At 40.1% G+C, this 27,147-nt stretch overlaps 1 protein-coding gene across 1 annotated transcript in view; it reads left to right on the forward strand.

Annotated features, from left to right (window-relative positions):
* Positions 1 to 26,713, forward strand: part of bco2a (beta-carotene oxygenase 2a) — a 102,063-nt gene extending 75,350 nt beyond the window's left edge. Inside the window, exons 10-12 of the mRNA XM_039005962.1 lie at positions 4,690 to 4,872; positions 23,003 to 23,113; positions 25,220 to 26,713. Coding sequence (XP_038861890.1) covers positions 4,690 to 4,872; positions 23,003 to 23,113; positions 25,220 to 25,354 — 429 coding nt within the window. The 3' untranslated portion in view covers positions 25,355 to 26,713. The remainder of the gene's footprint in view (positions 1 to 4,689; positions 4,873 to 23,002; positions 23,114 to 25,219) is intronic.
* Positions 26,714 to 27,147: the final 434 nt, after the last annotated feature.

Consider the following 27,147-nt stretch of genomic DNA (forward strand, 5'->3'; position numbering starts at 1 on the left):
GTTGATGTTAGTGATATTTTGGTAGGTTGGAAATGTGCATGTTTCTGTACTCTGTGTCCTTGTTTTTCTGTGTTCTTTGTGTGAGAAAGACATGGCCAGGGGGGGATGAGTTTTCATCACCTTTTGTTCATGTGTGAGAACGATCAGGGTGGGGCGGAGTTACTGTACTTAACTGTCAACGTATTTTATTTTTCTTATACGTTTTCGACCTTCTCAAGTGTGACAACAAAATAAGTGTTTGTGGAGAGTTCCAGTGTACTTGTTATCGTACTGTGGTGATTGTAGTGCAACCTATCTACATGCTCTGGAACCTTTCCCCTGCCAAGTCTGGTTGTTGACAGTTTTTTGCAACATGATAGTGGTTCTCAACATTACAGTTGAAAGATTGGACTTATTCCAAGTACTATAGCTCCATAACATATATGACCTACAGACAAACAAATATATACAGTACCAGTCAAAATTTTGGACACACATACTCATTCAAGGGTTTTTCTTTATTTTTACAGATTTCTTCATTGTAGAATAATAATGAAAACATGAAAAACTATAAAAGAATACATATGGAATCATGTAGTAACCAAAAAAGTGTTAAACAAAGATAATATATTTTTGATTTTAGATTCTTCAAAGTAGCCACCCTTTGCCTTGATGACAGCTTTGCACACTCTTGCCTGTTACCACCCCTTAGTAAACTTATGGAAAAATAGTGTTTGACCAGATACAATGCTATTTCACAGTAAACAAATTGAGAACATACTTTCAGCATGCATATAGGGAAGGACACTCAACAAGCACGGCACTTACACAAATGACTGATGATTGGCTGAGAGAAATTGATGACAAAATGATTGTGGGGGCTGTCTTGTTAGACTTCAGTGCAGCTTTGACATTATCGAACATAGTCTGCTGCTGGAAAAACGTACGTGTTGTGGCTTTACTTGTCACGATCGTTGTAATATGAATCGGACCAAAATGCAGCGTGGTATGGTTCCATCCTCTTTATTTGGAAGTGAAACACACAGAAAACAATAAAGCGCCAAACGAAACGTGACGCAAATGTAGTGCTTGCAGGCAACTAGACATAGACAAGATCCCACAAAGAACAATGGGGAAATGGCTGCCTAAATATGATCCCCAATCAGAGACAACGATAAACAGCTGCCTCTGATTGGGAACCATACCAGGCCAACATAGATATATAATAACCTAGATAGCCCACCCTAGTCACACCCCGACCTAACCAACATAGAGAATAAAAAGCTCTCTATGGTCAGGGCATGAGATTACTTGGGTAATGTCAGAGGGTGTTCTATAATGGAAGCCTCTCATTCATATTCCAGATTGAAAGGTTATGGGTCTGAATAAATAAATGATATAGCCTTCCGCCATCGCGCGTTCACTCTTTCAAATTACCTATGATTTCTATTGGGCTACTGTTTTTAACATTCAGCAAAAAAAGAGCTTGCATCCCTCTTCGCATAGTCTTTTGGTATAAGAAAGGACCGTTTTCTAAGTAGAGGCCTGAGGAGCACAGGTGTTATAATAATTTATTATAATAACTTGTTATAATTTACCTGTTTCTCTGAGTTATTTATCCCGGGAAAAGGGAGTGTTTTGGGCGGTAAATCCCGGTAAATCTCGGTAACCAGGTTCCTGCCATTCAACCCTAGTGTGGAGACAGTTATGATATACAGGTAACTGCCAAAATAAAGGATACATCAATATAACGTTTCTTAAATGGGGTGTTGGGCCACCACGAGCCGCCAGAACATCTTCAATGCACCTTGGTATAGATGTGTCCGGAACTCTATTGAAGGGATACAACACCATTCTTTCAAGATTAATTGCCACATTTGGTGTTTTGCTGAGGGTGGTGGAAAACACTGTCTCAGGTGCCACTCCAGAATCTCCCATAAAGTGTTCAATTGGGTTGAGATCAGATCCCAACACTGTGAATCAGGTTTGAGGAGTTAGCACGGTAACTTTTGTCAACTCTTGAGTACAACTTGGGATACTGGTACCACAAAAGTTGCTCACCTTTTAGCCAGGTACATTTCTATGGCAACGAAACCTTCGGAACTAACCTGCTTCGGGTAGGATAACTCAAGGCTAACTCCATTTATCCTGAATGAAGTGACTGAGTTGAGGACCAATTATATCAGATACCCTCCCTCTCGCAAAGATTGTGTCATCATACCCTTAATTTGAGGATGACGACTGATTAATAAAATATTTAAAATCACATGTTTTTTGGTGTGTAAAATAATAGTAATGTTAAAATAACTATCACTTTACACATTTAGTATAATAACGGCATTTGCTTTCCAAGCAGTACATTTTTCCAACGATTGTATTTAGAAATCTGTGAAAGGCAAAACTGACAACCGTAACCAACCATAGCCATACACTGAGTATGTTTACATGCACACTAATCATTTTATAATAAACTAAATTATGGCAGTAGGCTGAGTATGGCAATAGTCATGTAAATACTTAACTCTGTTTATCTTAATCGGTTTAAATTCAAAATTGAAGTAAGCACACGTCGATTTAAACACCTCATTTTCTTTCAAATTATTAGTACATGTAAACAGCTTAATTGGCGTTCCAGTGGTGTATTTGATTTGCATATCTGCCAGCACCAGTAGCACAAGCCTCCTTATGTGCGGGCTTATGCATATTAGAAATAATTTTCACATAGAAACTTTATATGTCTGAACTCAGAATAAAAAATACTTTGCAAAAATAGCATAGTCGCTGTGGCAGAAAGGGTATTTTGATTGGTGATTTTCTGCATTTATTTAAGTCCCATCAGGTTGCCTGTTTTCAGATGTGAGCATGTAAACAGGGCTATTATGTAAATCGTTCTTCTTGCAAAGCATTTAAACATTTTAAACTAACTATTATATTAATCTGACTATCCACAATATTCATATTATTGTGTGCATGTAACTGTACTCACTGAGTGACCAAACATTAGGAACACCTTCTCTTTTCATGACAGACTGGCCAGGTGAATGCTATGATCCCTTATTGATGTCACCTGTTAAATCCACTTCAATCGGTGTGGATGAAGGGGAGGAGACAGATTAAAGAAGAGTTTTTAAGCCTTGAGACATGGATTGTGTATGTGTGCCATTCAGAGAGTGAATGGGCAAGACAAAATATTGTGCTTTTGAACAGGGTGTGGTAGCAGGTGCCAAGCGTACTGGTTTGTGTGTGTCAAGAACTGCAATGCTACTGGTTTTTTCACACTCAACAGTTTCCCATTTGTATCAACATTGGTCCACCACCCAAAGGACATCCAGCCAACTTGACACAAAGAATTGAGGCTGTTGTGGTCAAAAGGGGGTCCAACTCAATACTAGGAAGGTGTTCCTAATGTCTGTAAACACAGTTTATAATCCATAGATGGCAGTTCCCTTTCACGTCAAGACTTGCAGCCATTGCTAGTGTACAGTCAAATTGCCAGGGTGTCACAACCGATGCTGGAAGAAGACCAAAGTGCAGCGTGATGAGCATACATTATCCTTTATTTTGGAATGACGCCAACAAAACAAAAAACAACCGTGAATCTTACGGGGGCTAAGTGCCACAAACACAAGTCAACTACCCACCCTGAAAGGAGGGAAAAAGGGCTATCTAAGTATGGTTCCCAATCAGAGACAATGATAGACAGCTGTCCCTGATTGAGAACCATACCCGGCCAAAACATAGAAACACAAAATCATAGAAGTAAAGGACATAGAATGCACACCCAAATCACACCCTGACCAAACCAAAAAGAGACATAAAAAAGGCTCTCTAAGGTTAGGGCGTGACACAGGGTTAGAGTTTCCAAAACCCTTCTATGGATTATATGTCTATGGCCACAACACAAAAAGCTGTTCCACAAATAGAAGGAGAATTAGGGGGGAAAAAAGGTGCTTGCGCATCAAAGACTGCATTAATGATACGCAATAAAATAAAGACGAAACATCTAAAAGCTTATTTCACACCATAGCCTGCTGAATTTGCAAAAATATGGCACTGACTCACCCATGGATTAATTGTCTCAATGAAGAGTCTGGCGTTCGACTAGCCATGTGTGACATGCACGCGCAGTTACAAGCCTGCTAGAGTTAGTGGCAGGCGGGCGAGCAATATCCACTGTCGTAATGCGGATGAAGCCTGACCTGGAATGTGAAGCTAACTGAAGTGGTCTAGCTTTATAAAAGCCTGAGTAGATTTAGCTTGCTCGTAGTACACAACTCTGGTGACTGAGACACACACGCTTTAAACCCCCTGTTCTGATTATGTCAGCAGGCAGATTATACAATAGTAATGTAAACACCTTACTCTGCTTATCTTAAACAGCGTAAGGTCAAAATCAAAGTAAGCATACACCGATTAAAACATCTGGTTTTCTGAGCAATCTTTCAAATTATTTGGACATGTAAACACCTTAATGGGCGTTCCAGTGATGTATTTGGTCTGATCATTTACTCAAGTGTTTCCTTTATTTTGACAATTACCATTACAGTACATGTACACTTCTGTGGGAACCGTAAATAGCCACTCAATCACTGATGAAGGAGCTTGTGTTGAAAAGTGTCAGCTTTCTTTAAATTATTGAAGGGAATTAAGTTGCCGGCTTTTACCTTTTATCAACTCTTGTTCAGCTTGATCTCTTTGTGTCCTGGTCAGGTGGTGTGCCAGTTTGAGGATCTCCATGGAGAGGACCTTTATGAGTACGGAGGTCTGGAGTTCCCCCAGATCAACTACAGCAAGTTCAACACGCGGCCCTATCGCTACTTCTACGGCTGTGGCTTCAGGCACCTGGTGGGAGACTCACTCCTCAAGATTGACCTGAAGGGAAAGAAAGTCAAGGTGAGTTTTGTAACAAAAGTAATGCTACTCTGTCACAGAGAGAGTTTCTTTTGGACAAATTCAGGTATGTTTATCCCCGTTTTGTTCCGTTCACTTCTGTTTAAGAAATGTTTTTCAACAGAATTGGCGGAATGAATATACCTCTGATCACCCGAAACAGTTTAGTTTCATAGCAGCCAATTTGTATACGTTATGCACCCTCCTCCTTTCACCTCTTCCCTTCACTTGTGGAGTTCAATGCACAACACATCAGCTGTATGTGACCAGGCAAAAAAAAACTTTCCAAGCCAAACTCCTACACACAGCTTACATCGCTGTTATCATAGTCAGCATAGCTAATAGAACTAACGTGTTAGTAAACCGACTACAATCATGCTTTAACGTTATTACTTGATTGTTTCAGTCAAAACATTAATTGGCATCTGAGGCACCAACAGCACGGTCATTTCAAACTGTACCTGCACTTCGAAGAGAAGATCTTGGGCTTGCTTCTCTCAGTTTTTTGTCCTTGAAGACCATGATCCAGTTATCAGTGAGTTTCCCCAAGCAGTCCGGGTTTGAAATGTAAAAGTTCTGAGCAATCTGTAGTAAAGCAGACAAACAATGAATTAAATATTTAACAATCAAAAACATAATTGACAAAAACAATAGACGACTTAGCATTTACCAACATTAATGCCATCACACTTGCTCAGATCCACATGTTCCCACCGTATCCACACATAATCATTTTTCTAATGTTTTGAGACTCTGCCCCACATGACTTCAAATTGTGTTATGTTATAGCCAGACAAACAAGTACTTTTCCATTGCAGTTAATCAATGGTTTGGCTAACACCTAACTCTTGAAGTCCTCCTGACTTACAGTGCCTTTGGAAAGTATTCAGACCCCTTGACTTTTTCCACATTTTGTTATGTTACATCCATATTCTAAAATTGATTAACCTGTTTGGGGTGCAGCCCGACACCGGTACACTTATGACAACATCCAGCTCAAGTGCAGGGCGCGAAATTCAAAAGATATTTTTTTTAAATATTTAACTTTCACACATTAACAAGTCCAAGACACCAGATGAAAGGTACACATCTTGTGAATCAAGCCAACATGTCCGATTTTTAAAATGTTTTACAGGGAAGACACAATATGTAAATCTATTAGCTAACCACGTTAGCAAAAGACACCACTATTCTTACTCCATCAGTTTTTTACTCCATCAGTAGCTATCACAAATTCGACCAAATAAAGATATAAATAGCCACTAACCAAGAAACAACTTCATCAGATGAGTCTGATAACATATTTATTGTATAGCATATGTTTTGCTATACATAGTGTACAGCAATACATAGTGTACAGCAATTGAAAGACAGGCATCTTGTGATTCCAGACAATATTTCCGATTTATTAAATGTTTTACAGCGAAAACAAAATGTAGCGTTATATTAGCATAGCCACAATAGCCAGAAACACTTGGGCGCCGACGGCCAGTTCACATGCACGACAGATATTAGAAATAGCATCATAAAATGTTTCTTACTTTTGGTGATCTTCTGTCAGAATGTTGGACAAGGTGTCCTTTGTCCAGAACAGTCGTTGTTTGGATCTGGAACGGCAAATTTCCCTCTTCATTTAGCATGGGCACTTGCCAAGTGCTACAGATCTCTCCAACGTCAACAAAGTCAGAGAACGGAACACGGCAAAACTCCCGAAAAAATTTCAATAATCTGATTAAACTATATTGAAAAAACATACGTTACGATGATATGGTCACATGTATCAAATAAAATCTAAGACGGAGATGTTAGTCGTCCATAACGAGAGCAAAACAGAAGCCAAATCCATGTCCTCTTTCGCGCGCTCCAGAAACAGGAAGTGGATGGTCACGTCAAACAAAGAGCTTTAATTCCACCTCAGACCAAGATAAACACGAAATGTTTTCTCTCACCGCCTCTTGACAACCAGGGGAAGGTGTATGAAGTGTATGTAGACTCTTACGTATCACGCCCATGTATAGGCATGAAGTTGAACAGAGCATCGATTTCTGACATTCCACTTCCTGGTCAGGAAGTGTGCTGCAGAATGACTTCTGTTTCACTCAGAGAAATAATTCAAACGGTTTTAGAAACTAGAGAGTGTTTTCTATCCAATAGTAATAATAATATGCATATTGTACGAGCAAGAATTGAGTACGAGGCCGTTTGAAATGGGCACGATTTAACTGGCTACTCAATACTGCCCCTTGCAGCCATAACAGGTTAAATTGCTTTTTTCCCTCATCAATCTACACACAATACCCCATAAACAGGTTTTTAGAAATGTTTGCAAAAGCATTAAAATAAAAAACAAAAAATTTACATAAGTCTTCAGACCCTTTACTCAGTACTTTGTTGAAGCACATTTGGCAGCGATTACAGCATCGAGCCTTCTTAGGTATGAAGCTACAAGCTTGGCACACCTGTATTTGGGGAGTTTCCCCCATTCTTCTCTGCAGATCCTCTCAAGCTCTGTCAGGTTGGATGGGGAGCGTTGCTGCACAGCTATTTTCAGGTCTCTCCAGAGATGTTCGATTGGGTTCAAGTCCGGCCTCTGGCTGGGCCACTCAAGGACTTTCAGAGACTTTTTCCGAAGCCACTCCTGCATTGTCTTAGCTGTGTGCTTAGGGTTGTTGTCTTGTTGGAAGGTGAACCTTAGCCCCAGTCTGAGGTGCTGAGTGCTCTGGAACAGGTTTTCATAAGGGATCTCTCTGTACTTTGCTCTGTTCATCTTTCCCTCGATCCGTACTAGTTTCCCAGTCCCTGCCATTGAAAAACATATCATGATTCTCCCACCACCATGCTTCACGGTAGGGATGGTGCCAGGTTTGCTCCAGACGTGATGCTTGGCATTCAGGCCAAGGAGTTCAATCTTGGTTTCATCAGACCAGATAATATAATTTTTCATGGTCTGAGAGTCCAATAGGTGCCTTTTGGCAAACTCCAAGCAGGCTGTCATGTGCCTTTTTACTGAGACGTGGCTTCCGTCTGGCAACTAATATAAAGGCCTGATTGGTGGTGCTGCAGAGATGGTTGTCCTTCTGGAAGGTTCTCCCATCTCCACAGATGAACTCGGGAGCTCTTTCAGAGTGACCATCGGGTTCTTGGTCACCTCCTTGACCAAGGCCCTTCTCCCTCTATTGCTCAGTTTGACTGGGCGGCCAGCTCTAGGAAGAATCTTGGTGGTTCTAAAATTCTTCCATTTAAGAATGATGGAGGAAACTGTGTTCTTTGAGACTTTCAATGCTGCAGACATTTTATGGTACCCTTCCGCAGATCTGTGCCTCGACACAATCCTGTCTCGGAGCTCTACGGACAATTCCTTCGACTTCATGGTTTGGGTATTGCTCTGACATGCACTGTCAACTGTGGGACCTTATATTGACAGGTGTATGTCTTTTCAAATCATGTCAAATCAATTGAATTTACCAGGTGGATTTACAGGTGGACTCCAATCAAGTTGTAGAAAACTCTCAAGGATGATCAATGGAAACAGGATGCACCTGAGCTCAATTTGGAGTTTCATAGCAAACCAAATCAAATTTTATTGGTCACATACACATGGTTATCAGATGTTATTGCGAGTGTAGCGATATGCATGTGCTTCTAGTTCCGAGAATGCAGCAATATCTAACATGTAATCTAACAATTCCACAACTACCTAATACACACAAATCTAAGTAAAGGAATGGAATAAGAATATATACATATAAATATATGGATGAGCAATGACAGAGCGGCATAGGCAAGATGCAACAGATGCAGTATATATAGTACATATGAGATGAGTGATGCAAGATATGTAAACATTATTAAAGTGGCCAATGATTTCTAGTCTGTATGTAGGCAGCAGCCTCTCTGTTTTAGTGATGGCTGTTTAACGGTCTGATGGCCTTGAGATAGAAGCTGTTTTTCAGTCTCTCGGTCTCAGCTTTGATGCACCTGTACTGACCTCGCCTTTTGGATGGTAGCGGGGTGAACAGGCAGTGGCTCAGGTGGTTGTTGTCCTTGATCTTTTTAGCCTTACTGTGACATTGGGTGCTGTAGGTTTCCTGGAGGGAAGGTAGTTTGCCCCTGGTGATGTGTTGTGCAGACCGCACCACCCTCTGCAGAGCCTTGCGGTTGTGGAAGGTGCAGTTGCTGTACCAGGCGGTGATACAGCCCGACAGGATGCTCACAATTGTGCATCTGTAAACATTTTTGAGGGTTTTAGGTGACAAGCCAAATTTCTAAAGCCTCCTGAGGTTGAAGAGGCGCTGTTGCACCACTGTCTGTGTGGGTGGACCATTTCAGTTTGTCCAGCATATGTACACCGAGGAACTTAACTTTCCACCTTCTCCACTGCTGTCCCATCGGTGTGGATAGGGGGGTGCTCCCTCTGCTGTTTCCTGAAGTCCACGATCATCTCCTTTGTTTTATTGACGTTGAGTGAGAGGTTGTTTTCCTGACACCACTCTCCGAAGGCCCTCACCTCCTCCCTGTAGGCTGTTTTGTCGTTATTGGTAATCAAGCCTACTACTGTTGTGTCGTCTGCAAACTTGATGATTGAGTTGGAGGCGTGCATGGCCACTCAGTCATGGGTGAACAGGGAGTACAGGAGGGGGCTGAGCACGCACCCTTGTGGGGCCCCAGTGTTGAGGATCAGCGAAGTGGAGATGTTGTTTCCTTCCTTCACCACCTGGGGGTGGCCGTCAGGAAGTCCATGATCCAGTTGCACGGGGCGGGGTCAAGACCCAGGGTCTCGATCTTAATGACAAATTTGGAGGGTACTATGCTGAGCTGTTTCAATAACCGCATCATCATTTGCTGTAACTTTTCTTTGGAAACAACTGCCGTTTTTCACCACTACCCCAACAAGTTAGACAAAAAGTTAAAGGGAATGAAATCTTCCCCTACTTCTCTGCTTTTCAAATCCGAAAATGGATTAGGAATAATGTTTACCAATCAGTAGATAGAGCTGTTTTAGTAACCCATCAACTGCTCTCTTTCTAGCTGCAGTAAGTCATGTCAAAAGCTCAGATATTAATTATTTACCAACAACAGCTGCAAATTCTAATAAAACTACATAATGTTTTGAAGTTAACTTTCCTTGCTTTGTCTAACACCCCTATCATGTAAGTTCTGTGGGTCAGAGTGCAGTATTTAGTTAGTATTAAAGCATAAACGTACTGTATGTTAGCAAACATCTGGCCCACATCTGGCCTGATTCCGGCATTCCAGATCTAAAACTGCTGGCCCGGGTCTGGCTGCTGAATCAGGCCCGAGTCAGGTAGTAATATTATATTAAATGTAGGTAGTAATATTGCAGCTATCAACTGAACCATGAGCAACAAAAGACATGACATTTTCTCATTTTAAACTTTTATTTAAATAGATGAAATAGATTTTGTGTCTGTGTCATCCCTCAACAGTAGAATGGATGTATCCAAATAAATGTCACTAGAAAACAGCTTAAACAAATACAAATGCTGCAACTTTGATATTCTACAGTGCATTCGGAAAGTATTCAGATCCCTTGACTTTTTACACATTTTGTTACGTTACAGCCTTATTCTATAATGTATTTAAAAAAAAAAATTTCCCTCATTAATCTAAATTTTGCAAATTTAGATAAAATAACAAAACATATGCCATAGGTATTCAGACCCTTTGCTATGAAGCTTGAAATTAAGCTCGGGTGCATCCTTTTTCCATTGACAATCATTGAGATGTTAGTAAAACTTGATTGGAGTCTTCCTGTGGTAAAATCAATTGATTGGACATGATTTGGAAAGACACAAACCTGTCTATATAAAGGTCCCACAGTTGACAATGCATGTCAGAGCAAAACCAAGCCACGAGGTCGAAGGAATTGTCCATAGAGTTCTGAGACAGGATTGTGTCGAGGCACAGATTTTTGGGAAGGGTACTTCAAAATGTCTGCAGAATTGAAGGTCCCCAAGAACACAGCCGTCTCCCCAAGTACACAGTTTGAAACCACCAATACTCTTCCTAGAGCTGGCCGCCCGGCCAAACTGAGCAATTGAGGGAGAAGAGCCTTGGTCAGGGAGGTGACCAAGAACCAGATGGTCACTCTGACAGAGTTCCAAAGTTCCTCTGTGGAGATGGGAGAGCCTTCCAGAAGGACAACCAATTCTGCAGCACTCCACCAATCAGGCCTTTATGGTAAAGTGGCCAGATGGAAGCCACTCCTCAGTAAAAGGCACATGACAGCCTGCTTGAGTTTGCCAAAAGACTCAGACCATCAGAAACTAGATTCTATGGTCTGATTGAACTCTTTGGCCTGAACACCAAGCGTTACATCTGGAGGAAACCTGGAACCATCCCTACGGTGAAGCATGGTGGTGGCAGCATCATGGTGTGGGAATATTTTCAGCAGGAGGGACTGGGAGACTAGTCAGGATCAAGGCAAAGATTAACGGAGCAAAGTACATGAAAACCTGCTCCAGAGGGCTCAGGACCTCAGACTGGAGCGAAGGTTCACCTTCCAACAGGACAACGACCCTAAGCACACAGCCAAGACAGGAGTGACTTCGGGTCAAGTCTCTGAATGTCCTTGAGTGGCCCTGCTAGATCCCAGACTTGAACCTGATCAAACAGCTACGGAAAGACCTGAAAATAGCTGTGCAGTGACACTCCCCATCCAACCTGATAGAGTTTGAGAGGATCTGCATTCATGAATGGTTGAAATTCCCCAAATTCAGGTGCGCTATGCTTGTAATGTTATACTCAAGGCTGTAATCGCTGCCAAAGAACTGCAACAAAGTACTGAGTAAAGGGTCTGAATAGTTGCGTAAATGTGATGTATAAAACAACTGAAATATATACATTTGCAAAAATTCCCCAAAACCTGTTATTGCTTTGTCATTATTGGGTATTGTGTGTAGATTGATGATAAAAATTCAAATTTTATAAATTTAGAATAAGGCTGTAATGTAAAAAAATGTGGAAAAAGTCAAGGTGTCTGAATACTTTCCGAATGCACTGTATCTGCAGCGTTGACTTGACTGTATCAGCCACAGATGGCTAGCTAGCAAGCAAGGGATAAGAACATTGCCAGGCTGCATAGCAATCAAACAAATAAAATTAACAATAAGTCCACTTCTCTAGCAACTTAACTGATAGAACTAACAACCAGGTGAGAGTGGAAGGATGAAATGGTATCAATTTGTTTCTCCTGACAGCACCTTTTGAATAACAGAAAAAAGACCAAAATAAGTTGTTGCAACAATCATTCAGATTTTGACACCACACAAAAATCATAGGAATCACAATCCAGACCTCAAATGGGAAGCACATCAACACATCACAATAACCAGAGGTTTTCAATTTCAGCACTGAGTCAAACAGATCCAAAGAGATAAATATGTGCCTGTTGTAGCGCCACCGTGTGGTCAATCTAAATCTGCATGCATATGTTGAGTCTTGACAGGGTTAAGAACATGTTTACCAAGTTTGGTTACAATACAAATGTCTGTCTGATTTATGTGCCAGACCATGCCACATTAATGGTTATTGGTCAGTTGTTTGACATACTAGTCTGGAAAATATTGCATTGAAAGACATTTAGCCATAGATGCTATATATCAAGTTTCATCCAGATCGGCCCTGTGGCTCCGAAGGAGATGTGTTTTTCAGAAATTCAAATGGGCAGAAAATCCATCATGGCAGACTTTGTGGGTCCTTGAGGCAAATGTGTTCCTTGTGCGAAGAGGGAACTATGCACAGAATTTCACAATTCTAGGTCAGGGATGGGCAACTCTGGGCCACAAAGGCCTGGGATCAATTTCCCTCGGAATATAACTATTTTCTGTGATCTATTGTCAGGCTATGTCATAGAATTATTATTCCTAATTCTATGGCCAGGCCACTGTCTCTCTCACACCAGACTCTCATCTTGTGCCCCTGCCCAGTATTCATGGACACAGATCTCAGAAAATAAACATACGGTCCATGCTATTCAGCATCCTTTGGACGTCCCTACCCCATTGTTAAAATGTTTAAGGTTAGGTAAGGGATTTGGTTATGTGTAAGATTACGGTAAGAGTTAAGGTTAGGGTTATCGTTTAGGGTAGGGATGTCCCAAGGATCTGTGTTAGCACTGACCATTAACATATAGGAGCTATGGATGCAAGGACTTAAAGTTTGAAACATGTTTTGAGTCTATACAGTGTTTTCAGTTAAACAGGCCTATATTTGGTTCTGATAAGGAAGAACAGTTAAACTAAGCTCGACAAGAATGTATAACTTATTTTCTTCAAGAATCAATGGCCTAGTGAAAGTCTACACACCCTTAAACAGCTTTCACATTTGAGATTGACTCCTTTACTGTCCGGCCACACCAGCTCAGGTTCAGGGTGCCAGCCTTCAGATTCACATTGAGTATGTCACGTAGAGTATGCCAGAAGGCTAAACTGGAAAACCTAACCTCTATCAAAATAAAAAGATGGCGGAGCCACAAAAGTTCTTCAGTGCAAGGGTGTTTATTTACAAAGTGATTCCGGAACAAAAACAACAGTACTGCCATCAAACATATACCTTATGGGCCAGCTAAAAACAATGCTACCCCATCCACAGCTCAATCCAAAATGCCTCCCCATGAACTGAAAGAGAGGCTCCTTTTGTAGGGCTAGCCCCTCCCCTCAGAACAATTAACACTAATTAATTAAGCAATTACCTATACAAACCTACATTTTCCCTTTAACTAAACATACTAATTGCAACAGGGTTTTGAAACAATATCACAACATAACATTTACAAAATGACATCACTACTGACAGTGTCTTTCAATAAGCCCATTTACATTAATGAGCCATTTGGGACAGGCACTACAAAGTCAGCCCATTCCCTTAGCTCGGGTCCTTATCCAGCATACCCGGAAGCTACAGAGATGGAGAGAGAGAGGAACAGAACAAACAAACAAAGCGCTCATCCACAACATCGATAAATATAATAAATATTGCATATATTAAATATGAACACTGACATAAGTGTGACATGTATGTAGTAAGACATTGAAGTTAACTTGTGTGTCGACCCACATTAACTTATCTGATAACGGAGCAGGGAGGAGTGATGAATGTGTGCGTGCGTTAAAGTACCAAATGCTGCCCGCGGCCAGTGACGGACTTCTACGTCAGAGTATTTGGCGCACAGTGGTGGAAGGAGACAGTCCATCAGAGTGGCTGATGTTGGAGAGACAGAATCAGCTCTTAGAGGGGAAAACAAGAAGACATACAATACCGGTCAAAGTTTTTAGAACAGCTACTCATTCAAGGGTTTTTCTTTATTTTTATAATTTTCTACATTGTAAATACATTTATTTTATATTTGAGATTCTTCAAATAGACACCCTTTAACTTGATGACAGCTTTGCACACTCTTGACATTCTCTCAACCAGCTTCATGAGGTAGTCACCTGGAATGCATTTCAATTAACAGGTGTGCCTTCTTAAAAGTTAATTTGTGGAATTTCTTAACTTCTTAATGGGTTTGAGCCAATCAGTTGTGTTGTAACAGGGTAGGGGGGTATACAGAAGATAGCCCTATTTGGTAAAAGACCAAGTCCATATTATGGCAAGAACAGCTCAACTGGGCAAAGAGAAACGACAGTCCATCATTACTTTAAGACATGAAGGTCAGTCAATATGGAACATTTCAAGAACAATTAAAGTTTCTTCAAGTTTAGTCGCAAAAACCATCAAGCGCTATGATGAAACTGGCTCACATGAGGACCGCCACAGGAATGGAAAACCTAGTTACCTCTACTGCAAAGGATAAGTTCATTAGTTACCAGCCTCAGAAATCGAAGCCCAAATAAATGATTCACATAGTTCAACTGTTCAGATGAGACTGTGTGAATCAGGCCTTCATGGTCGAATTGCTGCAAAGAAACCACTACCAAAGGACCACAATAATAAGAAGAGACTTGCTTGGGCCAAGAAACATGAGCAATAGACATTATACCGGTGGAAATTTGTCCGTTGGTCTGGAGTCCAAATTGGAGATTTTTGGTTCCTTTGTGAGATGCGGTGTGCGTGAACAGGTGATCTCTGCATATGTATTTCCCACTGTAAAGCATGCAAAACGCCATCCCATCTGGTTTGTGCTTAGTGGGACTATAATTTGTTTTTCAACTGGACAATGACCCAACACCCCTCCAGGCTGTGTAAAGGCTATTTTACCAAGAAGGAGAGTGATGGAGTGCTGCATTAGATGACCTGGCCTCTACAATCCCCCGACCTCAACCAAATTGAGATGGTTTGGGATGAATCGGACCGCAAAGTGAAGGAAAAGCAGCCAACAAGTGCTCAGAATATGTGGGAACTCCTTCAAGACTGTTGGAAAATTAAAAAAAATACATACTGTTGGAACAAGGCAGTTAACCCACTAGCCTAGTTAAATAAAGGTAAAAAAAAGACTATAGGATATTTTACATTATTATTAGTGGAAAGTTAAAATGTATTTTAAATTAGAATGGATGGACTGTAATTGTTGTTCAACAAATAATATGTTAGTATGAGTGGTAACTGTTGTCACAGATACGTTTCTGTCTGTGAACAGTAAGTATTTAGGGCATGGTGGTGGAAGGTGGATACAGTCCGTCAGAGAGGCTGAGGGAGGGTGGGGATAGTCTGCTGGCAAGAAGACATGTATTGTCGAGCACATTGCTTTACATGGGGTTCAGGTAAGGAATGGGATCAGCTGGAAACTAAACATTCAACCTATAGAATGTTGTTTTACATTATACTTAAAAAATGTATAGATTTGCTTTTCAATGAAAGAAGACAGATTGACCCATTGACTGTATAGGGTCAACCATGAATAGTTTCGCAAAACTAACTATATCCAAATAATGCAGGTAGCTAACGTTACACAGAGCCACTGGGACCGTATATAAAAAAGAGCTTCCATTGTACACATGAAATACACCATCATCGCATCTTGGAGCGCTCTTTGCCATCTCCACTCGAGACCAGTTGGCTTCGCGCGAGTCCTTTGTGACTACTGGACATAGCTAGCTAACGTTAGCTAGATAGCATAGCTAACTGGGACTGTTAGCTAGCTAGCTTTGCTAACTGGATGCTTTCTTGCCTAGTCTTAGCTAGACTACCAATGTTTTACAAACAAAAACACTAGATTATCTACCTAATATCACATAGGATAGAAACTAAACATATTGACTTAGCTAGCTACCTCTGCTCTAGCAGTTAGCTGAGATAGCTAACGTTAATGGTAGCTAGCTGACATTAATGGAGAAACTTTGACACAACCATGACCAGTCCAGAAATTAAGCTACCTAGAATATCAAACTAATTAGTGACTGTGACGAAATATACTACTACAAATACAATAGCTACAATTACCTTTTTCTGGTATCTCCTCCGGCTGGCCTCGACTGTTATTAACCAACTGACTGACTCTCACAACGACCGTTGGAAAGTCAGTCCAGCTCGAGCTTCAAAGCAGATGAATCGAGCAGCAGAGGCCACTGCTGCTGGATCATGTGTTTTTGGTATCTTCCGAGGTAATGTTAGCTCCCTATTAAGAATACTTCAGAAAGCATTGATGTTGTCAATTGACGATACATGTACTGTATGCTGCTATTTGTAATGTTGAAAATTACAATCACAGATTTATAAAACAGACAGGACATAGTAGCCTATTTTTGACTTGATGTGCGTTCTCAATCTTGAAATAGACTTTGTCTATGTTTAGGTTCAGCAAAAATTTGGCGTGCATCCTTGTGTTATGACAAAGAAACACTATGACAAAGTTACACAGTTGGTCATGCAATTCATAACTTACCTGCTTTAGATACGCTGTTATATTTTCTCCTGTCTTCTCAGAATGTGCAGGCAGCACATAGCTACTGTCAAAATTGTCAATGTCTCACAAATATGAGGTGTGCAAAAATAATACATGTGACATTAAGCAGACGCTTTTGTCCAAAGCGACAGTAAACATGCATTGTTTCTGTTCGTAGCCCCGGAAATCGAACCCAATCATGACCTGTCGAGAACCATGATTTTTCCCATTGCCTGTCAGGGTCATTATTTATTTAGCTATTTTAATAGGCAACAGACAAAATTTGTACCAGTTTAATAGGCTATTGCATTAATTCAACATTCATGGTTGTAGGCTGCATCACTCCTTCAGCCAGGATTTGCCGTGGGACTAACATTATTAGAATTAGTGTGAGTGGGGTTCCAAAGAAAATCAGTAGTCAAATCTAGTTCATTTTTAGCATAGATTCTCTAGGGTCCTTCTCCATCTAATAGCCTGATAGTTCGAGTTTTAATTGCAAATTCGAGGTGAAATTATTACACACATTTATTTTTTTCATCACCTGCAGAATAAAAACATCATATGGTCCTACTTCTGAAAAAGTTAATCGGGTCAGATATGCTGAGGTGGACTCGGCCCGAGTACCATTAGCCAGAACCCAGAGTAATATGATTCTGCCGTACTTTGGAAGAGCTTGGCCCGTATGAAGCCCCCCGAGTCCGAGTCGATTCCAAGTCCCCGGAGTCTCAAACGGAATAGGCCCGAACCCAGCTTGTTGACTGGGATGTTTCTCACACTTGAATTTAGCCATAAAGGAGCAGTGTTGCCAAGGCTACTGTTGCTTAGCAGCGTTTGACTCGCAGGAGATAATAGCTATGTTCGAATACCCATATTAACATATTGTATACTACATACTTAATGAGTATATACTATATACTAGAAGTTCATTTTAGTATACTGTAAACGAACATATCATTTCAGTTGAGCATACGCCTGTAGTTACGCCTGTAGTTAGTATGAGTATTCGAACACAGTGTCTTCCTAATGTCTTCCTAGCTTCACAAATTCCCATGATTTGTGAATCTGTTTCTAACTGAACAACAATCGCCAAGATTTTGAATGCTTCCCCGGTCTGGGCGACCTAGAATGATAAAGAGAATATTTCTAATGCTCACTAGGTTTGTCCGCCTTCTCAGTATCATACTCAGTGCTTTAAATAACTCAACTGGCTAGTTTGTCTCTCTTTAAAGAGGGCAGGCTGTACCCCACTGATTGGATGAAGCGGATTAGGAATGTCTTCTACCAATAAAAAGTTACTGCTGTTTGTCAGAGTTTAGAGTGACAAAAAATGGCTAACTAATGTATTCTAACAGCTCTGTGTCATCATTGGGCAGCCCAAACGGAGCCTTTGCTAAGGGTACTCACAGACGCAAGAGAGCAAAAATTATGACACGGGTGAAGAGGGACCACAATTACTGACCACAACCACACAACTGAACCACACAACTACAGACCACAACTACTGACCACAACCACACAACTACTGACATCACAATTACTGACCACAACCACACAACTACTGAACAAAACTGCTGACCACAATTATTGACCAAACCACACAACTTCTAACCACACAACTACCGACCATTCAACTACTGACCACAACGACTGACCACAAAACAGCTGGCCGCTACTGACCACAACCACACAACTTCTGACTACTCAACTAATGACCACTCAACTACTGACCACAACCACACAACTTCTGACTACTCAACTAATGACCACTCAACTACTGACCACAACCACACAACTTCTGACCACATCCACAAAACTGCTGAAAACATCTAGTGACCACAACCACACAACTTCTGACCACACATCAAATCACCACAACTACTGACCACTGCTGAAGATAACTACAGACCACAACTACTGATCACAACCACACAACTACTGCTCTGGTCTGCCCAAGCTCTGGTTCAGCTCAGGTACTGGGTGTAGCTAGCTACATTAGCTCTGGCTCGCACTAGCTCTGGTCTAGCTCTGGTCTGTGCTATAACTTATAACTACTCAAATATGCATGAGTTTGCATATAATAGCAACAATAATTTATCCTTTCAAACTTTCACAGGTTCATGCTATCCTAACTTCAAATTCTTTAAAACGTTGATAAACTATAGTATAACTATATCAATCAAATGTATTTATAAAGCCCTTTTTACATCAGCATTCATGAATGGCAAAAGGGACATTCAAAAATAAATCATAAGAAACAAAGATTTGAAGTGTCTGTCCTAAATTAAGGAAATATAAAAAAAAACTCAGGAAATATATACATACACTACCGTTCAAAAGTTTGGGGTCACTTAGAAATGTCCTTGTTTTCCATGAAAGCATACGTGAAATTAGTTGCAGAATGACTAGGAAATATAGTCAAGACATTGACAAGGTTATAAATAATGATTTTTAATTGAAATAATAAGTGTGTGTCAGGTTTTGGCCAAGACTGTTCGGGTTTTGGTCACTAGATGTCCCCATTGCACCTTTTTTGTACCTTTTTGTTTTTCTTGCTCTAATTATTGTTTGCACCTGTAGGTCATTCCCTTGTTAGTATTTAAACCCTGTGTGTTCCTCAGTTCCTTGCTCAGTGTTTGTAAGTTAGCACCCAGCCCCAGCCCAAGCCTTGTTTTATACAGATATTTCTCTTGTTGGTTTTTCCAGAGGTTCTCTGGTTTAGTTCTTGTGTATTATTTGAGTAGTCTTTTGAGGTTTGTTTTTCCCTGCTGTTTTTTACCACTTTGTGGAGTTTCTTTTGTATTTTGGAGGATTTCCATTTTGTGCCTCTTGGCTTTATTTTTGGACATTGTGGATTTAGTTTCTTTGCCTGAAGATTTTGTTCTTTTATTAAACCACCATCTCTAGTACTGCTGTGTCTGCCTCATCTTCTGGGTTCTGACGATTATTAGTGACTGTTTCTCGCACCGGGTCCTGACATTGTGTCCTTCAAACTTTGCTTTCGTCATAGAATCCTCCATTTGCAGCAATTACAGCTTGCAGACCTTTGGCATTCTAGTTCAAATCAAATCAAATGTATTTATGAAGCCCTTCTTACATCAGCTGATGTCACAAAGTGCTGTACAGAAACCCAGCCTAAAACCCCAAACAGCAAGCAATGCAGGTGTAGAAGCATAGTGGCTAGGAAAAACTCCCTAAAATGGCCAGAACCTAGGAAGAAACCGAGAGAGGAACCAGGCTATGAAGCCAGTCCTCTTCTGGCTGTGCCGGATGGAGATTATAACAGAACATGGCCAAGATGTTCAAATGTTCATAGATGACCAGCAGGGTCAAATAATAATAATCACAGTGGTTGTTGAGGGTGCAACAGGTCAGCACCTCAGGAGTAAATGTCAGTTGGCTTTTCATAGACGATCATTCAGAGTATCTCTACTGCTCCTGCTGTCTCTAGAGAGTTGAAAACAGCAGGTCTGGGACAGGTAGCACGTCTGGTGAACAGGTCAGTGTTCAATAGCCGCAGGCAGAATGGTTGAAACTGGAGCAGCAGCACGGCCAGGTGGACTGGGGACAGCAAGGAGTCATCAAGCCAGGTAGTCCTGAGGCATGGTCCTTGGGCTCAGGTCCTACAAGAGAGAGAAAGAAAGAGATAAAAAGAGAGAATATACTTAAATTCACACAGGACACCGGATAAGACAGGAGAAATACTCCAAATATAACAGACTGACCCTAGCCCCCCAACACATAAACTACTGCAGCATAAATACTGGAGGCTGAGACAGGAGGGGTCGGGAGACACCATCTGACGATACCCCCTGACAGGGCCAAACAGGCAGGATATAACCCCACCCACTTTGCCAAAGCACAGCCCCCACACCACTAGAGGGATATCTCCAACCACCAACTTACCATCCTGAGACAAGGCCGAGTATAGCCCACAAAGATCTCTGCCACGGCACAACCCAGGGGGGCGCCAACCCAGACAGGAAGATCACGTCAGTGACTCAACCCACTCAAGTGACGCACCCCTCCTAGGGACGGCATGGAAGAGCACCAGTAAGCCAGTGACTCAGCCCCTATAATAGGGTTAGAGGCAGAGAATCCCAGTGGAGAGAGGGGAACCGGCCAGGCAGAGACAGCAAGAGCGGTTCGTTGCTCCAGTGCCTTTCCGTTCACCTTCACACTCCTGGGCCAGACTACACTCAATCATAGGACCTACTGAAGAGATGAGTCTTCAATAAAGACTTAAAGGTTGAGACCGAGTCTGCATCTCTCACATGGGTAGGCAGACCATTCCATAAAAATGGAGCTCTATAGGAGAAAGCCCTGCCTCCACCATACGTCAAGCTGCTCCCACAACAGCTCAATAGGGTTGAGATCCGGTGACTGTGCTGACCACTCTATTATAGACAGAATACCAGCTGACTGCTTCTTCCCTAAATAGTTATTGCATAGTTTGGAGCTATGCTTTGGGTCATTGTCCTTTTTGTAGGAGGAAATTGGCTCCAATTAAGCGCCAAAGGGCATGGCGTTGCAAAATGGAGTGATAGCCTTCTTTCTTCAAGATCATGTTTACCCTGTACAAATCTCCCACTTTAACACCACCAAAGCACCCCCAGACCATCACATTGCCTCCACCATGCTTGACAGATGGCATCAAGCACTCATCTAGCATTTTTTCATTTTTTCTGCGTCTCACGAATGTTCTTCTTTGTGATCCGAACACTTCAAACTTAGATTCGTCTGTCCATAACACTGTTTTCCAATCTTCCTCTGTCCAGTGTCCCTGTTCTTTTGCCCATCGTAATCTTTTCTTTTTATTGGCCAGTCTGAGCTATGGCTTTTTCTTTGCAACTTTACCTAGAAGGCCAGCAACCCAAAGTCGCCTCTTCACTGTTGACGTTGAGACTGGTGTTTTGCAGGTACTATTTACTGAAGCTGCCATTTGAGGACTTGTGAGGCGTCTGTATCTCAAACTAGACACTCTAATCCTCTTGCTCAGTTGTGCACCGGGGCCTCCCACTCCTCTTTCTATTATGGTTAGCGCCTGTTTGCGCTGTTCTGTGAAGGGAGTATACACTGTAAATACAGTACCTGTATTTCTGATCAATTTTATGTTATTTTAATGGACACAAAATGTGCTTTTCTTTCAAAACAAGGACCCCAAAGTGACCCCAAACTTTTGAACAGTAGTGTATATATACACAGTACCAGTCAAAAGTTTGGACACTCATTCAAGGATTTGTCTTGAATTTTTACAATTTTCTACATTGTAGAATAATAGTGAAGCCATCAAAACTATGAAATAACAATGGGCCCTTTACTTCTTCTGTATTAGCGGACCGATATAGCAGTATATAGCACGGGATATAAATCAATGCGTGTGAGAGTGTAAAGGTCAAATACGTGTCTCACGCCCAGTGTGTGAGAGTTAGCAGCACTGCTTTCTGAAATCAGTTGATGATAGATCTTAGACAAATGTAAATGCAACAAGTACTAATATTGTATTATATAATAGCATTCACAGCTTTTCAAGAAAAAAAATCTGAGACATTTATGGTATGTTTACATGTTTTTTAGAGGCAATTTATACAGGAAATGTGTATAAAACCCATATAAACTGACTTTAAAATCAAATTACATTTTTTACGTTAACTATAATTCTAATACACAATTTCTGATACATCACATGCCTTACTTTTATTTTCCTGCATAAGTAAAAGCAGGAAATGCATCACATATGCGTTACTGCCATACATTAGATTCGTTTTTGGATTTCTCTATGACCAAGATGGCTGCCATTTTAGCCCCATTATTGAACTTTGAGGGTTTATGACTAATCCCCTCTTGTAATTTTAATTTGATCTCTAAGGTTTAAGCATTGTTGTGGACTTAGAACATCCAATTTGGTTTTGTTTCTATTAAAAATGTGTGATTACGAGAGTGAAAATCAGAAAAAAATCCCAAACCTGGAAAAACAAAACCGACAAAAAGTAATTTGGCAACAAAAAAAAGATGTGATTGTGCCTTATGTATTCCTCTCTGGGAAGACTGAGATTATCGTTGCATGTCATGATAAACCTTAAACGCAGACCAAAGAGCCCAACTCCCCCGTTCCCCGGGACACTATTTTCTCTGTCTATTGTGTTTTGGGAAGTTAGGAGATTAATAAAATGTATATTATGTACTTGTTGTTCTCTGAAGAAAAAAATTATTATCTTTCACTTTTCAAAGATTGCCCATGTTTACCTTTTGGGGTCCCAGTTTGCATCTCTGCTCTCTCTCTGTCTCAAGGTGTGGTACCAGAAGGGTTTGTTCCCCTCAGAGCCTGTGTTCGTCCCCTCGCCGGACGCCGTGGAGGAGGACGATGGGGTCATCCTGTCCGTGGTGGTCACGCCCACTGAGGTAAAGGTCATGGGTCATTATATCGCACACATGACTAGCGAAATGATAAAATATGATCTTACAGTGTTAGGCTTTCACAAGGAAATTCAGAGAAGCAGATCGTAATTTTGGTGTGCATAGAATGGAGTCATGAGTGCATTCTGATGTGTGGTCCGTAGCAAATTTTCCTCACAATAAAACAAACAGGCTGTTCTGTTCAGGACAACCCAGGGTATAACATCATGTCATCTTGTAACTGTACATGAAAGGTAGTGATCATAAACGTTACATGAGTTTTATGATATTGAAATGTGAAATGCACATTTGGACTCATGCTTGTATCATCAAATCTGTATTTATTATAATCCTCGACATCTTATCTTCCAAAATGCACAGTCCTTGTAATTTACAGCATTTTCCTCACTCAGACAACAAAATTCAGTCCAACCGATATGGGATTTTAGGGAGGCAAAAGTCACCAATTACCAATATATCTACTGATTTTATATAACTTTTTTTAGAAATGGAATGAGACACAAACCGTCTTTATTACACAATGTGCTCAAAATGATCATTTATTAACTATCTATTCAAATTTTTATTTATCAAGGTGGTGGCTGCATCATGTTATGGGAATGATTATCATCAGCAAGGACTAGGGACAATTTCAGGATAAAAATAAAAGGAATAGAGCTACGCACAGACAAAATCCTAGAGGATATTCCTGGTTCAGTCTGCTTTCCAACAGACACTGGGAGACAAATTCACCTTTCAGCAGGACCATAACCTAAAACACAATGACAAATATACACTGGAGTTGCTTACCAAGATGACATTGAATGTTCCTGAGTGGCCTAGTTACAATATTGACTTAAATTGGCTCGAAAATCTAACCAACTTGACAGAGCTTGAAGAATTAAAAAATTTCTAATATGCAAATATTGTACAATCCAGGTGTGCAAAGCTCTTAGAGACTTGCCGATAAAGACTCACCTTTGTAATCGCTGCCAAAGCTGATTCTAACATGTATTGACTCACGGGTGTGAATACATATGTAAATTAGATGTCTTTATTTAATATAATACATTTGCAAAAATGTCTAACAAAACATGCTTTAATTTTGTCATTATGGGGTATTGTGTGTAGATGGGTGAGATCTATTCAATCCATTTTTAATTGAAGCTGTAACAATACAATGTGGAATAAGAATTCACTTCATATATAAATACAAAAAACACTTGTTCAGTTTACCTTCTTAGACACATTTTTAAGTTGTACCTATTTTTGGCAGTGGATAAGAATGCATAAGTGTTGATGCTGAAGCACCACAAGCACACTAATAAACAAGAAGGGCTGAATTAATTAAACTTTGTCTCAAAGTAAATCTGAAACTGCACCAAATTCAAACTATGCAGTAACATGCAGTTCCTACTGTCACCACTAGATGTCCGCATCATCATTTTTATTGAGTAGATTCACTACTGTGTTTTACAACAGTCATGTAAAGAAACACTTTATGGCAACCTTGCAACAACAGCTTATGACAAGCACAGGCTAACTCTTCATTGTGAAAACATTTTCACAAACTGAAATCATAGTGTAAATTACACTGTTATTCAATACAAAATGTATTGGCTATATATTTCATATATATAATGCTGTGAAGCGAGACTCTGAGCTCTAACATCAGGTTAAGCATGTTACTGTACAGCCGCTGCGTTCATTTTAGGTGCTTTTCAGTGTCCATATCTACCATTATTTTTATCCTTATACGGGTACAAGTGTAAATGGCTACAGAAAATGTGAAAAAAGTTTAAACAGTGTGGTTTTGACTACCATTGTCAACGTAAAAATAAAAATGGAACTTGTCATCAATAATATTCACACAACGAGCCTGTTCAGGTTGTTCACCTTTCTCATCCACTCATTAGGGTCAAATGGCGATATTCACTGGGTAGCAACCTCAGTTATTTTAGACACAAGTTACAGCATTTCAGAAGCGTGCATTACGGATATGGTATTAAGAGAGATTAATTTGGAATGTTTTAGAGTGTTGATAGAGGTTAATCTAGAATGTTCTACAGTGTTGATGTAGATTAATCTAGAAGCTTCTATCTCTCTGTGCAGGATAAGAGTACATTCCTCCTGGTTCTGGATGCCAAGACATGGGAGGAGCTGGGGAGAGCCGAGGTGCCTGTCAATATTCCCTACGGTTTCCATGGTACCTTCAACCCCACTGCCAAATCAGCATTACTGACCTAACAATCACCCATCCCTTTCTCCCTCCCTCCCTCAGATTATTTTGTGCCCAATAGAAATTAATGGTAAATAATGTATTGTGTCATTATGGAGTCACTTTTATTGTAAATAAGAATAGAATATGTTTACAATCACTTCTAAATTATACTTTAAAATGTGGATGCTACCATGATTACAGATAATCCTGAATGAATTGTGAATAATGATGAGTGAGAAAGTTAGATGCAGAAATAGCATACCCCCCCCAAAAAAATTATAACCTCCTCTGTTATTGTAATGGTGAGAGGTTAGCATGTCTTTTGTGTGTCTGTAACTTGCTCACTTGTCATTATTTACGATTCATTCAGGATTTCCCATATTCATGGTAGCATCCACAATAATGTACAATGGAAGTGTTTAGAAATATTCTATTCTTTTTTCCAATAAAAGTGACTCCAAAATGACAATGCATTACTTACCATTCAAGTCAAGGGGTCTGAATACGCTGTTTACACACATTTTACATATACATTTTACACACGTGGTACTTTTATATAGAGCAATCACATAATAATAATAATACATTACCAAACACAAGCTCTTTAATCACACATGAATTTTGAACCTTTCTAATCGCATATTATCAACAGATTTTAAGCTAAAGATTAAAACCTTCCCTATGATTATTCTTGTATTATTGATTGACAATGGCTTTCCAAATTGCCCAACACTGCTCTTTGTAAGGTTAATGTTAAGTCAATGTTGTGATTGAAAACAAGCTACTGTACATAGGGGCAATACCACAATAAATGATCTCTTCGCAGAAAAATCTACAGTGCTGAGATTGTTGTATGCCCTATATATATAGCATGAAATTGGTGGCAAGAATTTTGTATCATAATTTTAATTGAAAAAGTCGGTCTTGAATCAAATTTTGTTTTTTGTATCAGTTCATATACCATGTTTCATGGAATCGGTACATCGAAAATCTCTTCCCATTTATTTTGCAACCTGTATGGCGTAGCGGTCAACATTTTTGCCCTCAAATGAAACTGGTATATTTTTCTATTCGTGCCAATCATTTTCAGCCAATTTTATATCTTTAGTATCTGGCAGACAAACAAGTTCCAAACATTCTCCCTCTTCCCCTTGCCCTTGGTATTGCTGCAATCAATTGGTTGTAACTTTGGATTGAGCAGATATTCCCATATATTTTTGATAGCTGCATATGTTACTTAACTCCAGTTTTTCTATTCATAATATCAATAATACATATAATACAATTTTTTAAAACATTTTTTCCATAAATAACATTTTTTTATTAATCAGTATTTGAGTTTAACCATAATATTTGTTCTGTCTTTTCTGGAAGGTAAAATTGAAATTGTAACCAGCTTTGTATGGCTTGTTTATGAAAGGGCGATACTTTAAACAAAGTTTCATTTTCAATTAGTCGGAAATGAGAAGTTGTATTCTGTATAAAGGCAATTTTTGAACAAAGGATTAACCTTTCTTAATAATCTACTGGAGAACCATTTTGGTTTTACGTATAATCTATGTATAAGTGAAGCTTTAAGTGAGAGGTTTAATGCTTTAATATTTAATATTTTTTGCCCCCAAAACGCATATTAATTCTTTTGTCTGGTTTAGCGTTCCAAATTAAGTGAAATATTTTTTGCTCATATGATTTAAAAAAACAAGTCGTCTGGAGTAGGCAATGCCATTAGTAAGTAAACTGTGATAGGACCAAAGAGTTAATAAATGTGATTTTTCCATAAAGAGACAAGTATTTACCTCTTCATGGTTGCAGAATCGTA

This window comes from Salvelinus namaycush, chromosome 12 (assembly GCF_016432855.1).
Source record: "Salvelinus namaycush isolate Seneca chromosome 12, SaNama_1.0, whole genome shotgun sequence".
Taxonomy (NCBI): Eukaryota; Metazoa; Chordata; class Actinopteri; order Salmoniformes; family Salmonidae; genus Salvelinus; species Salvelinus namaycush.